At 38.5% G+C, this 15,614-nt stretch overlaps 1 protein-coding gene across 2 annotated transcripts in view; it reads right to left on the reverse strand.

Moving 5' to 3' along the window:
• The window catches only part of DDX1 (DEAD-box helicase 1), a 34,676-nt gene that overhangs the window by 10,399 nt on the left and 8,663 nt on the right, over positions 1 to 15,614 (reverse strand). For both annotated transcript variants that reach the window (XM_077812508.1, XM_077812509.1), the window contains 10 exons: positions 13,427 to 13,510; positions 12,999 to 13,082; positions 12,443 to 12,519; positions 11,107 to 11,179; positions 10,939 to 11,015; positions 9,823 to 9,937; positions 9,045 to 9,183; positions 6,320 to 6,380; positions 2,275 to 2,373; positions 1,123 to 1,212 (listed from right to left, as the gene is read on the reverse strand). In XM_077812508.1, coding sequence (XP_077668634.1) covers positions 1,123 to 1,212; positions 2,275 to 2,373; positions 6,320 to 6,380; positions 9,045 to 9,183; positions 9,823 to 9,937; positions 10,939 to 11,015; positions 11,107 to 11,179; positions 12,443 to 12,519; positions 12,999 to 13,082; positions 13,427 to 13,510 — 899 coding nt within the window. The remainder of the gene's footprint in view (positions 1 to 1,122; positions 1,213 to 2,274; positions 2,374 to 6,319; positions 6,381 to 9,044; positions 9,184 to 9,822; positions 9,938 to 10,938; positions 11,016 to 11,106; positions 11,180 to 12,442; positions 12,520 to 12,998; positions 13,083 to 13,426; positions 13,511 to 15,614) is intronic.

A 15,614-nucleotide genomic window follows, 5' to 3' on the forward strand; every position in this document is an offset into this window, starting at 1 on the left:
CTGGTCAAGAGTTTAGGTGGAGAGAATAAAATCCAGAAGGGTCTTGTAGGTTGGTATCATGCAGAGAACTTTTTGCCTCCCTACTTCTGACTCTATAGAGATTGATGGAAACCAGCCATATGAAGATCTTTCTGGACAAGTGAAATAATTACTCCATTGTTCTCTAAAATCAGCTGCCCACTCATTCCTGGTCAAGAAAAGTAGCATTATTGGCAGCTAAAGAAGAGGCAACACAGAGCAGAAATGAAGTGTATATATCTGAAGAATTGTTATACATCACATGGGTACTTTACAATTTTACAGATCTCTGAATGTGGACATTTTTAGGGTTGGCATGTATCTGTTCCAAGTATAATTTTCATATGAAAATGCCTACAGTAATACTGCAGATTACGAAAGTTGTTTTATCACCACTAATTTGAGTTACATCTAGAACCAAGTAGTAGACTATAGTTCTAGTGTTTTGTTTGTTTTTTAAAAAGGTCATGCACTTTTTTCATAATGAGGAAGTACACAGCTCTTGATGGCATTCTATGTAGTTTCTAGCCTACAAATGTTCTCTTTTCAAATTGAAAGCATTCTTTTAGTAAGAGTATATTTAAATAATGTAAAAATGTATGTTTCCCTTTACATTGTTGGGCTGAAATGGTTGGTTATCTTGAGTAATTTTAAGATGCTAGTTTTGAACTGAGCCAAAAAATGAAAGCCATGAAGGACCAGCAGATTAAAGTCAGGAGTATCTTCTGTAAACACTAAGAAACAGAAATAGTAATTTCAGGAAGTTGCTGACTTTCTAAATAAAAATCCGACATTATACCTTTAATTAGCAGACAGTCATCTATAAAAAACTATTTGAGTAAGATAAAAAAAGTAGGTAACCACTTATGGTGGAAGGTAGATTCAGAGAGTTGTAGGCCAGTATATCACAGGCCATTAAACTGTACCCAGTTACCCCTGTAATGAGCCCAATAACGTGTGAACCAACGTTGAAACAAATAAAAGAAAGTGAACACAAAAGTATTAAACTACCCCATAAAAGAAAAACATGCATCACACTGATAAAATTCAACAACTTGTAACATGTTAAAAAGGGACTGCTGATTATAATAGATAGCATTATACCTGCAGTCTTTTTCCATCTGAAGTTATCTGAGGAATTTGACCGTGGATTCTGTTTATGAAGTCTGAATAACCTTGGAGAAGAAGGCCATCCTACATTGGGAATCAAAAAGAGAAGCTACAATACCTTTTGTTAATTTACTCAATTAGACAAACAAATATTAGGATATAGACTCTGATGCTCTTTTAAAACTCTAGTCTGGCTAGATGGGCTAGTCTGGCTGGGACAGCAGTACCAAAAGGGAAAAATTCCTACAACTCCAGTTTATTTAAAGTGGACACAACAAACCCCCTAGACCAGCTGCTGCACTTTAAAGTTTTCTCTACTGAAATAAACTGAATCAGGAAACCTGAAACAGCACAATTGTAGCTTTTTGACTAGAACAAAAGTTCAGAATAGCCCACACAATTCCAAGAGCTGGTGAAATCAGGTTTTGGAAAAAACTAAACGCCAACAAGGAAGAAAAACTAGTTTATCTTAATCAATACCTAAAACCCACCTCAAAAGAGTCCATCTTAATTTTCTTCAAACCACCCAAATTAGTGTCAAAGCTAGATTTAGAAGATTAACTAAAATCAGAAGTGTGACACTTGTGACTGCAGTTGCATAAATTCAGCCTAGGTAGTATTTTCAAAGTTAGCAAATTAGGTATTTTTCCATAGTACTTTTTTTAATGTTTGCATTAAATCGTATTACATCAAATCTTGTGATAGCAGCTTCTTCCCAAGGGCTTTATAGAGTCACAAAGCTGCCTTTGAGGCTGCTACTTCCATGTAAGATTCCTCTGTTACAAGGTGAAAAGACTTCTTTTGAGAATAGCCATTTAAGTTTTTCTGAAGGTGAAGCTGTTTGAAAGCCTTGTGACCACTCATGGTCTCCATATTTCAGGGAGATGACTGGTTCAGTCCATACCTTGGATGCAATGCAAGTGCAGGAATGGGGCATGCTGCATTTACAAACACTAACTAGTATAACTAACCCTGAAACACGAGGATATTGAGCTGTCACGAATGCATTTACATACATAATTGCTTTAACTCTAGGGCAATGAAAACTTCATTTTTAACAGTAAATCAAATTGCCACAGATAAGTTTTGATCTCACAAGCAATACCACAATGTATAAACCTAAATATGAGTTTTTTCTTTACTTACAGCTTCATCAAGAACCAGGAATCTAACTTGAGATAAGTTAAGCTTTCCAGTTGACACCAAGTCATCCAACCTTCCAGGGGTTCCCACAACTATGTCCACCTATAAAATAATAAAAGGTTTTTTAAGTACATTTAGCAAGTCAAAACTTAACACTAAATTTAGGAAATTCCATGCAGAGTCAGAGTGTTGCGATTAAGGTTGCACAACCCTTTCCATTAAAAGACCATGTTTTCAGTTGCTGTTAGCTTTATAACTTATAACTATATCTGGTTCACACTAAATATCTTTGGAACCACTGTAGCTGAAACTTTCAACTGTTTCAGACAACAAGGTTGATGAAAGGAAAAAAAAATCTTCCAGTCACCTAATTGAGAAGTTCTAAGTCCTCCATGCATTGATGCAGAGACTTGATATTTTGCAAGGGGGAGGGGGGAGAATCACCTTTGTGATCAGTGAAATTATTTTTGCCATTCCTTTAACAATATATCTAAAATTTGGCCAAGCCAAAAAAAAAAAAAAATCCCAATTAAAAAAACAAAACCCCTGCGGGGCCAGATGAGAGCTTTAGGGCAGAATGGTCTACAGCCAATAGGGCACAATCTCCTACAGAGCCTGAAATTGAACCCAAGAATGTTCAGTCTCTACACTATCAGCAAATACCTGTGAAACCCATTAATAAAATGGGTATTGCATCCGCCTCTAGGGGCTGATCCACATTAGAGGATAACAGCCTACTTCTGCTACCAGTTCCTCCATTTGCTTAAGTGGAAAAGGTCTGCTGTGGCCTCTAAGGGTTTAAACACACTGTTTATAACCTACATGATAGAAATCCCCCCCCCCTTTTTTTTTAATTAATATAAAGGTTGCAAAGTCAAGTACCCAAATGGCAAGAAAAGCCAGCATTAAGGCTGCCTGTGCAACCTTATTTGGCCACCTAGTATGTATGCATTATATGATACCAGTTTAATTACATGATCACGCACTATTTTTTTCAACAGGACCCTAGCCTTGTTTAGTGAGCAGGATGGATGGTGTTCAGGGGATGAATCACAGTGGAGTAATGAATGAGCCTGTTATTTCTAGGCACAAAGCCAAATGTACTCCAATGCATTTTATAGATACATATGGGATGTGTTTCCCATATCAAGAACTGCAGTCACTTCTGGGGTCAAACAGTAGCAGATTAGCAGGTCAGCTCCCAGACTGCTACGCTGGGCATCACAAAATGGGGAAGAGATGGCCAGCCCTCTGTGGAGATAGAGGTGGTTAGGGACTATTTAGAAAAGCTGGACGTGCACAAGTCCATGGGGCCGGACGAGTTGCATCCGAGAGTGCTGAAGGAATTGGCGGCTGTGATTGCAGAGCCATTGGCCATTATCTTTGAAAACTCGTGGCGAACCGGGGAAGTCCCGGATGACTGGAAAAAGGCTAATGTAGTGCCAATCTTTAAAAAAGGGAAGAAGGAGGATCCTGGGAACTACAGGCCAGTCAGCCTCACCTCAGTCCCTGGAAAAATCATGGAGCAGGTCCTCAAAGAATCAATCTTGAAGTACTTGCATGAGAGGAAAGTGATCAGGAACAGCCAGCATGGATTCACCAAGGGAAGGTCATGCCTGACTAATCTAATCGCCTTTTATGATGAGATTACTGGTTCTGTGGATGAAGGGAAAGCAGTGGATGTATTGTTTCTTGACTTTAGCAAAGCTTTTGACACGGTCTCCCACAGTATTCTTGTCAGCAAGTTAAGGAAGTATGGGCTGGATGAATGCACTATAGGGTGGGTAGAAAGCTGGCTAGATTGTCGGGCTCAACGGGTAGTGATCAATGGCTCCATGTCTAGTTGGCAGCCGGTGTCAAGTGGAGTGCCCCAGGGGTCGGTCCTGGGGCCGGTTTTGTTCAATATCTTCATAAATGATCTGGAGGATGGTGTGGATTGCACTCTCAGCAAATTTGCGGACGATACTAAACTGGGAGGAGTGGTAGATACGCTGGAGGGGAGGGATAGGATACAGAAGGACCTAGACAAATTGGAGGATTGGGCCAAAAGAAATCTGATGAGGTTCAATAAGGATAAGTGCAGGGTCCTGCACTTAGGACGGAAGAATCCAATGCACCGCTACAGACTAGGGACCGAATGGCTAGGCAGCAGTTCTGCGGAAAAGGACCTAGGGGTGACAGTGGACGAGAAGCTGGATATGAGTCAGCAGTGTGCCCTTGTTGCCAAGAAGGCCAATGGCATTTTGGGATGTATAAGTAGGGGCACAGCGAGCAGATCGAGGGACGTGATCGTCCCCCTCTATTCGACATTGGTGAGGCCTCATCTGGAGTACTGTGTCCAGTTTTGGGCCCCACACTACAAGAAGGATGTGGATAAATTGGAGAGAGTCCAGCGAAGGGCAACAAAAATGATTAGGGGTCTAGAACACATGACTTATGAGGAGAGGCTGAGGGAGCTGGGATTGTTTAGCCTGCAGAAGAGAAGAATGAGGGGGGATTTGATAGCTGCTTTCAACTACCTGAAAGGGGGTTCCAAAGAGGATGGCTCTAGACTGTTCTCAATGGTAGCAGATGACAGAACGAGGAGTAATGGCCTCAAGTTGCAGTGGGGGAGGTTTAGATTGGATATTAGGAAAAACTTTTTCACTAAGAGGGTGGTGAAACACTGGAATGCGTTGCCTAGGGAGGTGGTGGAATCTCCTTCCTTGGAAGTTTTTAAGGTCAGGCTTGACAAAGCCCTGGCTGGGATGATTTAACTGGGAATTGGTCCTGCTTCGAGCAGGGGGTTGGACTAGATGACCTTCAGGGGTCCCTTCCAACCCTGATATTCTATGATTAGCACAGACACACTAAACAAAAGCTTAAGACTGAAAAATGAATAAGACTGCAGAGAATATTTAGGTAAACTAAATGTCAGACATTGTATCTATTAGAATGCACCAGAAAGAGGATTCTAATTTGTAAATCTCTTGAGTTTGAAGAGGTGAAAGGATAGTTTTCACTAAATCTATAAAGCAGGCAGAACATAGTAAAGGTTAGAATTTCTTTAAGACACTAATAACGACCTCGTGCTATAGGACCTTTAATTACTGTATGTGCTTAGGACCCTGGTTTTTACAACTCCTCTGAAAGATTGTACCTTCAGCAACACGATGTTTAACACCATGCTGGGGCTCAGGTTCTGATCCAATACAGACAGAAAACAGTCATTTCCTTCAGTGCCTGTATTTTCCTTAAACGTATCCCATACAAGAATAATACCGCTCAGCTTAGGAGACCTGACAGGATTATGGCTGGAGGTGATACGATTTTGTCTTGGTCTATGAATTACCTTACTCATAAATGCACCTGCTTTTCTTACAGAACATAAGGTTTGTATTTCCCCCCATCCACCAGGTTTAATTCTGCTAGTTTCCAGACATCCAATTAAGGCTCTACGTTTTGAGGCCCATGTGTCTCAATGCCCAAAGCAAAAAGCTATTTAGTGTTACAGTAAGCCAGCATTACCATGGCCTACATAGGTAAAAACAACAGCAGCATGACAGCAAAGCTTATGTAATGAAACCCTTCCTCACATCTCCTCCAAAACAGGGGAAACAGGGAGGAGGAGGAGACGACGACAAATTAGGATCCTTTTTTGGTGAAAAACCAATAGATGCAGTTTCCAAACTAATCTAGAGACAGAACAATTCCTGAAAAGCAGTACACGTATTTAGATAATCGGGTACACAGCTACAACTATGAATTGTGTTAGGTTTTTGGAGAATTTTTTCTTCTTTTCTTCTTCTTCTTCTCCCCCAGAACTGAATGACTAAAGTTAACAGCCTTAATACAAATTAAAAACTATTTACCTTACCTGGCTTAATTTGATCAATTTCTCTGTCTGAGGGAAACAAAACAGTAGAATACCACAGTAGTTGGGCAACATACCACTCATTTCATTTTATCAGACTTACAGAAGCTATATGGAGTGCAACGTTGTCAGGGAATTTGGGCTGTGGAACACCACAACTATAAAGTTTAAGTTAGTGATAAGAACACAACTTACACCATTTTCCAGAATGGAAAGTTGATCTCTTGCAGCAACACCACCAATAATTAGGAGTTCCCTAAAACAGAATTGTAGAAAAAAAACTTAGTTTTTGAAACTTTTATATTTGTACGTTATAGACATATCTTATTCTCCAGACTGTGGCCCTTTGCGTATCCAACGGAGTAACTAATCAGCTGGCTTGGTATTCTGTACTCCATTATCTATACGTACCTCACGCTAGAGAATTGTGTTTAAGGAGATTACCCAGAGCTCTTCTTCACCTCTGTGTGAGCTTGAAAGCTTGTCTCTTTCACCAACAGAAGTTGGTCCAATAAAAGATATTACCTTACCTACCTTGAAACTCCAATATCCTGGGACCAAAGACAGCTATAACACTGCATATTTTTAAAGAGACTGATAAAAATACTAACCTGTTTTAAACTAAGCATCAAGAAAAAAAAATAATAGCACTGGATAAAATTGTGACCTACAATACATATGCACATATTTAAGACCAGAATGTGATTGAAATTCACACTTCTGGAATTAAACAAACAGTAGCAAAATGTAAAAAAAGGAATGTGAAATTACAAGAGTGACAAATGCATTAAACATCCCTATCCTTTCAAAAGATACGTATAAGATTAAACGTACACTATATAATTTATGACATGTTAAATTATGTTCTCAGAAATTATGAATGCAGCGAGCTATACATACACTAATCAAATCTTCTAGCTCTACAATTCAGTGCTCTCTTTTTAAATGTAGTCTTGAGTTTGCTAATGTTTCTTCATTTGATCAAAATATTTTTTAGGTAAAAAAACTACTTTAACAAAAAAACACACCACCTCCATAATGAGCATCCACATATAAACCACGTGACTTGTGCCCTGATTACACTAGAGCAAAAGAAACACAGGTCTATTGTACTAGTTCATTTGTAATGGGGCTATAATAACCTGCAAAAGCAAAACAAGGAGAGCCAATAATTGATGTTAAGAAGGCTGAGGTATTTAATGCTTATTTTGCTTTAGTCTTCACTAAGAAGTAGTATGGTGGCCAGCTACTCTATGTAATTAATATTAACAAGGGGGAAGGAACGCATGTAAAAATAAGGAAAGAACAGGTCAAAAGAACATTTAGGTAAAATATATCTATATTTAAAGAGGCAGAACCTGATGAAATTCACCCAAGGATAGTTAAGGAACTAGCTGAAACAGAGGACTAGAAAAGGGCAAACACAGATAGGTGCTATAAGAGGAACAAAGAGGATCCAAGGAATTATAGACCAGTCAGCCTAACTTTAATACCTGGAAACATACTGAACAAATTAAACATTTTGTAAGCACCTAGACGATAACAGGTTATGAGGAATAGTCAGCATGGATTTATTGGAAACAAAATCATACCAAACCAACGTAATTTCCTTCTCTATGGTTACTGGCCTAGTGAATTGGAGGAGGGGTGAAGGGGGGGGGAAAAGGAAGGGGAAGAGAGAAGAACACTAAAATCATGATATATCTACTAGTCAGGCTTCTGATACAGTCCCACATGACATTCTCACAAGCAAGTTAAGGAAACGTGGTCTATCAGAAGTTACTATAAAGTGGGTGCACAACTGGATGAAACACCATACTCAAAAAAAGAGTAGTTATCAATGGTTTGCTATCAAACTGGGAGGGCATATCTAATGGGGTTTCACAGGGATCAGTCTATCCAATATTCTCATTAATGTTTGGATAATGGAGTGGAGAGTCTGCTTAGAAAATATGCTTATGACGTCATTAAGCTGGGAGGGGTTGCAAGCACTTTGCAGGACAGGATTAGAATTCAGAATAACCTTGACAAACTGGGGAATTGGTCTGAATTCAACAAGTTCAAACTACTACACTTGATGGGGTATGTATGGGGAAATTAAATGCACAACTACTACCTGGGGAATAACTGGGTTAGTGGTGGTACTTTTGGAAAGGATCTGGGGGCTAGAGTGAACAAAAAACTGAATGAGTCCACAATGTGATGCAACTGTGAAAAAGTCTCTTATTCTAGGTTGTATTCATAGGAGTGTCATATGTAAGACATGGGAAGTAGTTATCCTCCTCTACTTGGCACTAGTGAGGCCTCAGCTGAAGCACTGTCTCCAATTTGGGGTGCCACCCTTTCGGAGAGATGGGGACAAACTGAAGGGAGTCCAGAGGAGATCAACAAAAAGTTGTCAGGGGCCACTGAAATTAGGAAAAGAAATAAATGGGCTTAATCTGGGAGATTTAGGCTAGGTACTAGGAAAAGTTTCTAAGCTATATGGGTAATTAAGTGTCGGAGTAGGTTACCTAAAAGGTTGTGGAATATCCATAATTGGGGTTTTTAAAAAACAGGCTGAACACAAACACAACACACACACACACACACACACACCCACCCCCCCTCAGCGATGGTCTCTAGGTATACTTGATCCTGCCTCAGTGCAGGGAAGTTGCACTTGACCGCAAGGTCTTTTCTAGACCTACACTTCTATGATACTGTGATTACTTGTTTTCTTCCATTTTTCAAACTTAAGGGAGCATTAGACATACATTTGACAACCTAAGGCAAAACCCCAAACACACACCACATCAGGTAGAGATGGCCTAAACAAATATCCACTGTTCCTATTTGGATAGGTTTTGACATCATCCATACGGACCAAAAGTAACTGGAATGTTACCTGGATTGCAGATAACATTTGAAGAGATGTTACCTTAATTTAGGATTATCAACGTATTTCTTGAATTGTTTTACGTTGTTCAAAGTTTGTTCTGCTAACTCTCTGGATGGTTCCACAATTAATGCTTTTGGAGCATTAGGAAGGTTCTTTGTTTGAGCCACTTGTGCATTTCCTAGAGAAGAAAACATTTGTAGTTGAGAGAGTTAAATTTCACATCTTTAAATTCATTGTTAGAAATAATTTTCTAGACATGACAGTTCAAAAACAAACAACAAAACAAAAAACACACCCTTGAGAATGCACCTTTTAAAAGGAGTTATTTACTACATTTACAAAAAAAAAAAATCATTGCTATGGCCAACTTTACTCATTTGCAGCTAGTAGAAATCTTCACCTCCAGATGTACATTTTGTACTAAAAGTGTAATTCCCCACTCAAAAACAAATCAGAGCAAGACAAATGTTCATATTACCCATACAGCATGAACCATTCACTGGTCATCCTTTAATGAAAAACTGCTAATCCTTGAAGTGGGTGTCTTTTTATAATTAAGTTGAATTCCCATAAATTGGAGTTGGATATGCATAGACTAAATAGCTAAAAAATGCCAACTTCACATGAAGTATTAGACTATATAGAGTTAAGACTTAGGGTGAGATTTGCAAAAGTGCTCCATGTTAACCTAATTCTGCTCCAACTGAAATCAATGGTCAAGCATCAAGTGTCTTTAATAGGCACAATTAGGCCAATTCAAAGCCTTTCTGAAAAATCCCACTTAGTCTCCAGACTATCCTTCCCCCCAAAAACATACCTGCGTGCTGCGATTTCAGAACATTTCCATCAGGAGCTTTGCAAAGAGCAATAAATCCATCCTTTGGTGGAAACTTAAGGTCTTCTTCACCAAAATTGAATTTCAATTCAGCATTCTGAAGTAAGTAAGTAAGTAAATAAGTAATAAATAAATAAATAGTTTCACAAAACATTTCAGACATTGTGATAAAATTATATTATATATAATCACTTCCATAAAATATTTGTGGGAATCAGCCATAAGTCTATAGTAACATAGTAAAGCTTTTTAATCTTTTAAAAAAAGCACACCTCACAAAAGTGAGTTGTAAACAAAGCTGAACGTAAACCGTCTGATGGAGAGTTTGGATTCGTTTGTCTATTTCCTGCTCTTACTTGTGGGGTGTTTAAGATATCGGTTTTCTTCTGAATCAAAGTCTCCAATTTTAATATGACGTAAGCCCCTTGTGAACTTCAATATTTTAACCATGCCTGACTCATTGAGTAGTACTGCCTTTTAAACTGCATAAATTGATTGCATCATATCTAAGTCTTTGACTGCCCTGAAAAGTTTCACTGAAGGGACTTCATACATTAGACATACATTATAATAATTGACAGCATTTATAACTTAATAATCAGTGGAGAATGCTACACTAATGCACTGTTGTAACATTAGGGTTGAGAATTTAAAAGAAAGAGTTAAGGTTCTTAGCAAATTTTCCCACCTACATTATACGCTAGCATTTTTGGCTATTCTTTTAACTGTTAAGTTACTCAATGGTTATAGAGTGGGTGGACAAGACAGTAGTGCTGAGAGAATTAAATGTTTACTTTAATATTGCAAAATGCAAACTTACACTAATTTGTTTACCAAATCTGAGAAAAGTTAAAACCCTAACCCTTCCACACAGTACTCCATTTCTGTGAGAGGACAACTTCATCAGCAGATTGCTGATAGAAAAGATGCAAGGAGCAGAGTGGCCAATGAGGTGGAGATAGTAACCAAGGCAAGAATGCATAAGATTTTATATAAAAAGAATAGTTACTGAGTATGATCAATACTGGATATTTAAAACTGGATTGGAACAATTCTCACGTGATTATATATTATATTTGTGACAGATTCATAACTTACCTTCAGAACACAGGCTGCAAAGAGTGCTTGGCTCTTTATATGTGGTGGGATTTCAAATGCAATGCCAAGGTCTTTCCCTGAGAACATAATACATTTAAAAACAATTAGGGTGAAAAGTTAGACTGTCAAAAGAAGAAGAAGAAAAAAAAATAATAAATCAGAACTTACCATTTTTGGAGAACTTTATTTGCCCCTTGTCTATATCCAGATAGCACCCAACTGTATCATGCATAGTGAATTCCTACAATGGAAGACAGATTGAAAACAGAACAAACTGATTTAGAGTAGTTTTTCTTTTTTTTTTAATAAAATGTAAAGTGTTCAGATTGTTAATCTTCAGAGTTTATCTGACCCAAACTGCTTCACAAGCAGATACTGTTTTGAATTTGATTTAACACCCACAACTCTTCTCTGAACAGCACACTTTTCCTCAAAATATAAGTGTTAGAACAGACAAAATTGACATCTTAACATACTTAATGTTACAAGAAAGTCTGATTTCACATAATTAGTTTGTTCATAAAACCAAAAATATACTTTTGGAATAGATTCAAGTGTGAGTGGAAGTGCACTAAATATGGATTTATTAGACACGCAATCTCAGTTTATGAGAAATCATGCAAGCCTACTTCCATGTCAATTTATACAGGTACAAACAAGAGATTGCACTGAACATCTTTCAAAAATATTTAATGTAGCACCTCTTCAATAACCCTTGGGTTATTATAAAGTACTTCAATTTTAGTAATCAGAAAGTTTTTTTTGTTTTTTTGTTTTTTTTTTTAACAGCTGCAAAAGCTGCAATGCATAAGCTTTGGACAGTTCACCAATAATATTAAAGATAATTATTAAAATTAGGTTTCTGCTGAGTTACTCAGATCCATATACATTGTGTCAGAGGAATTCAGATAAATTCAGAAGCTTGCATGCCTAACTATAATTTCAAAAAGGCTAGAACAGAAACCGGAAAAAGCAGTTTTAATGGGAAACAAAAATCCAATTCTCAACTGAACAGCTAAGATGTAAAAGGTTTAGGTCTGACTGATTTCATTGTATTGATATAGTGTGACCAAAACCAAACAAACATAGTGTGCAGTAAGTGAAGCAATAAGGTAATGTGAAACAAACTCCTTAATTACTGCTCAATGCAATACAAGGTCCTCATTGTGGTGGTGGTGAATACCCATAAGGAGATCAGTTGCATACAGGACAATGACGACAATGGAAAGAAAAGCCCCAGAAATAAGTCCAGGAGGTGAGACTATTTCTTCACTTTATACGTAGCTGTAAGTTTTAAGATGTGGGCCTGTTGGGTCAGTATGCTTGTGTAAATAATATAGCACAAATCTGGAATTTTTATGTTTAATTCAATGCCTGGCCTTTAAAGCAGCAATCTATATTATACATATGGTACAGTATGTGGCTAACACAAATATTTTAATTTCTAAAATGGATGTTATTTACTAGAAATAACATTTCTAGCCACTTAATGATTGAAACTTACCTCACCATAACTGTCAAACTGTTTGTTATGTGACTTCTTTCCAGTTCCACCATAGCCAAAGCCAAATTTGTCAGTGCCTAAACTCAAGTTAAACAATATCATTGTTACTGTTCAAGTTGCAGGTCACAGATCCTTTTTTGCTACCATCTCAAACCATGTCAGACTCAACTGTTTGGATTTCCATCGTGCAAGGGAACAACACTTGCTTTTAAATAATTTTCACTGCCTTGGTGCACCCTCGAACACCATCTCTAAGATGGCATGCTGACTTTTTTCAGTCTCTACTCATCTATATTTTAATCAACTATGAAAATAGAAACAGAAAGCGAGAGTGTATCCCCTCTGCAGGCAGATCTCTTCCTGGCTGCTTAGCAGTGTTTGAATGAAAAGAGCTCCACACCCATGGGTTTGCTCTCCCTCCAATGCAATCCCCACAGATGTCCCCTCTACTTGTTCTCTGGAAGACTGGAGCAGGAGATTATATGCTCTCTATGGCACTGACCCCTGTAGACCAGCTGAACTTCAGAATTTTTTATTTTATGAAGAAAAAACTCACCCAAATCCAATGAAGCCTGCATAGTGGCCCACCCAGTTCTGCACAAGCCCTGGTCATGACAGGATACTTCATAATAATATTTTCCTTAAAAAAATAAAGTAAAAAAAAAAAAAAAAAAGAGGACATATACAACATTTAAATTTCAGTTTCATCAAAGCAGTTAGCTTGGTTACGTCAAGAGGAAGACTGAAGGATTTTCTGGTAAGATAATTAGTAAAACAACTTGAATATGCAAAAGTACATTTCTTCTTAAGGTCTTCAATCTGTATAAGACTGTGAGCCAGTGTACATTAGCCCAGATCCACAGTGACTATTCTGAATGCAACCAACTTAAACTGAGAATAGTTGACAAGGTAGAAAGTCAAAGATACTCAAGTTTCAGAAACTCATTGTTTTCAGAATGCATACTTAAATCATTTTATAGCTACCTTTAGTCACTCCTTTAGTTGCTCTGCATCCATGCCATTCCTTTATCTCCCTGCTTTGGCAACACAGACCATCTGATCCAATTGCTGAACAAGACAAAACAATGAGAACGTAAACATTTTAGAGTAGCTTTCATAAATGCTTCTTTTCTACAGGCAAGACCATAAATTTGAAAAGCAATTGTGTCCCAACTTGAATCTAAGTTAGTCTTTATTCCTTCACAATGGGGGAAGTCACTACATTTTGACCAGCTTCCTATCCATCATTTGGAAGACAATCATAGTTCAATGATATTTTGTATTAACTGGCATTTAACCACCGCCTCTTCACAGTCATAGATATTAAGGTCAGAAGGGACCATTCTGATCTAGTCTGACCTCCTGCATAATGCAGGCCACAGAATCTCACTCACCCATTCCTGCGAAAAACCTCTCACCTATGTCTGAGCTACTGAAGTCCTCAAATCATGGTTTAAAGACTTCAAGGTGCAGAGAATCCTCCAGCAAGTGACCTGTGCCCCATGCTGCAGAGGACTGTGTCAGAGGAAGGCAAAAACCCTCCAGGGCCTCTTCCAATCTGCCCTGGAGGAAAATTCCTTCCCAACCCCAAATATGGCGATCAGCTGAACCCTGAGCATGTGGGCAAGATTCACCAGCCAGATACGCTGGAAAGAATTCTCTGTAGTAACTCAGATCCCACCCCATCTAACATCCCATCACAGGCCACTGGGCCTATTTACCATGAATAGTTAAAGATCAATTAAATTGCCAAAATCATGTTATCCCATCATACCATCTCCTCCAGAAACTTATTGAGTTTAATCTTGAAGCCAGATAGGTCTTTTGCCCCCACTGCTTCCCTTGGAAGGCTATTCCAGAACTTTACTCCTCTGATGGTTAGAAACCTTTGTCTAATTTCAAGTCTAGACTTCCTGGTGGCCAGTTTATATCCATTTGTTCTTGTGTCCACATTGGTACTGAGCTTAAGTAATTCCTCTCCCTCTCCAGTATTTATCTCTCTGATATATTTATAGAGAGCAATCATATCTCCCCTCAACCTTCTTTTGGTTAGGCTGAACAAGCCAAGCTCCTCGAGTCTCCTTTCATAAGACAGGTTTTCCATTCCTTGGATCATCCTAGTAGCCCCTTTCTGTACCTGTTCCAGTTTGAATTCATCCTTCTTAAATATGGGAGACCAGAACTGCACACGGTATTCCAGATGAGGTCTCACCAGTGCCTTGTATAATGGTACTGGTGAGACCTCATCTGGAATACTGTGTGCAGTTCATGTTTCAGATGTGAAGAGATACAGCAAGTGTGCACACAACTCCAAGTATGTGGTACAAAAACTGTTAGTGGTTGGACGGTTTTAGTGTATCCTATATTACAATTGTGATGAATTTCTGTCTGGTTTCCTAACAACTCATATGATAGTACCATGTTAACAATCTGCAAGAATTCTCTCGTGACAGCGTTATTTATGGCTACACAGACAACACAATCCTTACCACAAAAGGACAACAGAATTATATATTCATGTCACAGAGGCATGAAAGTCAGCCCTACAACAAGCATAGCATGAAACTCGTACTGAAACTCAGCTCCATTTCGACTGAGATCAAGTTGACATTTGACAATGTCAGTATGGAAGGCAAGTGTCAGACTGTGAAAAGTTTGTATCCTACTTTAATGCTGCTTTATAAAAATACACAGTGCTTAAAAATTGTTCAAACACTGCAGTTTCTTCACATTGCTAATCCACTATTAAAATGGACAGAAACCTGATTCAGCCTTTTACAAAGAACTCATGTGGAGAAATGCTATGGCCAGGAGTGTATCTGACCGTTGCTTTGACACTTCAATTTTCAACAAGAGTAATTTATAGATTGGTACAGCAGAATGCACTATTATGATCACCTAGCATAACACAGGCCAGAGAACTTCAGCAAGTAATCTCCACATTAAGCCCATAATAAGCCATAGTTCAAACAGAAGTTACCTCGGATCTTTTTCTAGGTATGTCTACTACACTTAAAATGCTACAGCTGTGCTGCAGCACAGATACTACCTATGCCGACAGGAGGGATTCTCTTGTCGGTGTAAGTCAGGGGTAGGCAACCTATGGCACATGTGCCAAAGGCGGCAAGCGAGCTGATTTTCAGTGGCACTCACACTGCCTGGGTCCTGGCCA

This window comes from Eretmochelys imbricata, chromosome 3 (assembly GCF_965152235.1).
Source record: "Eretmochelys imbricata isolate rEreImb1 chromosome 3, rEreImb1.hap1, whole genome shotgun sequence".
NCBI classification, from domain to species: Eukaryota; Metazoa; Chordata; order Testudines; family Cheloniidae; genus Eretmochelys; species Eretmochelys imbricata.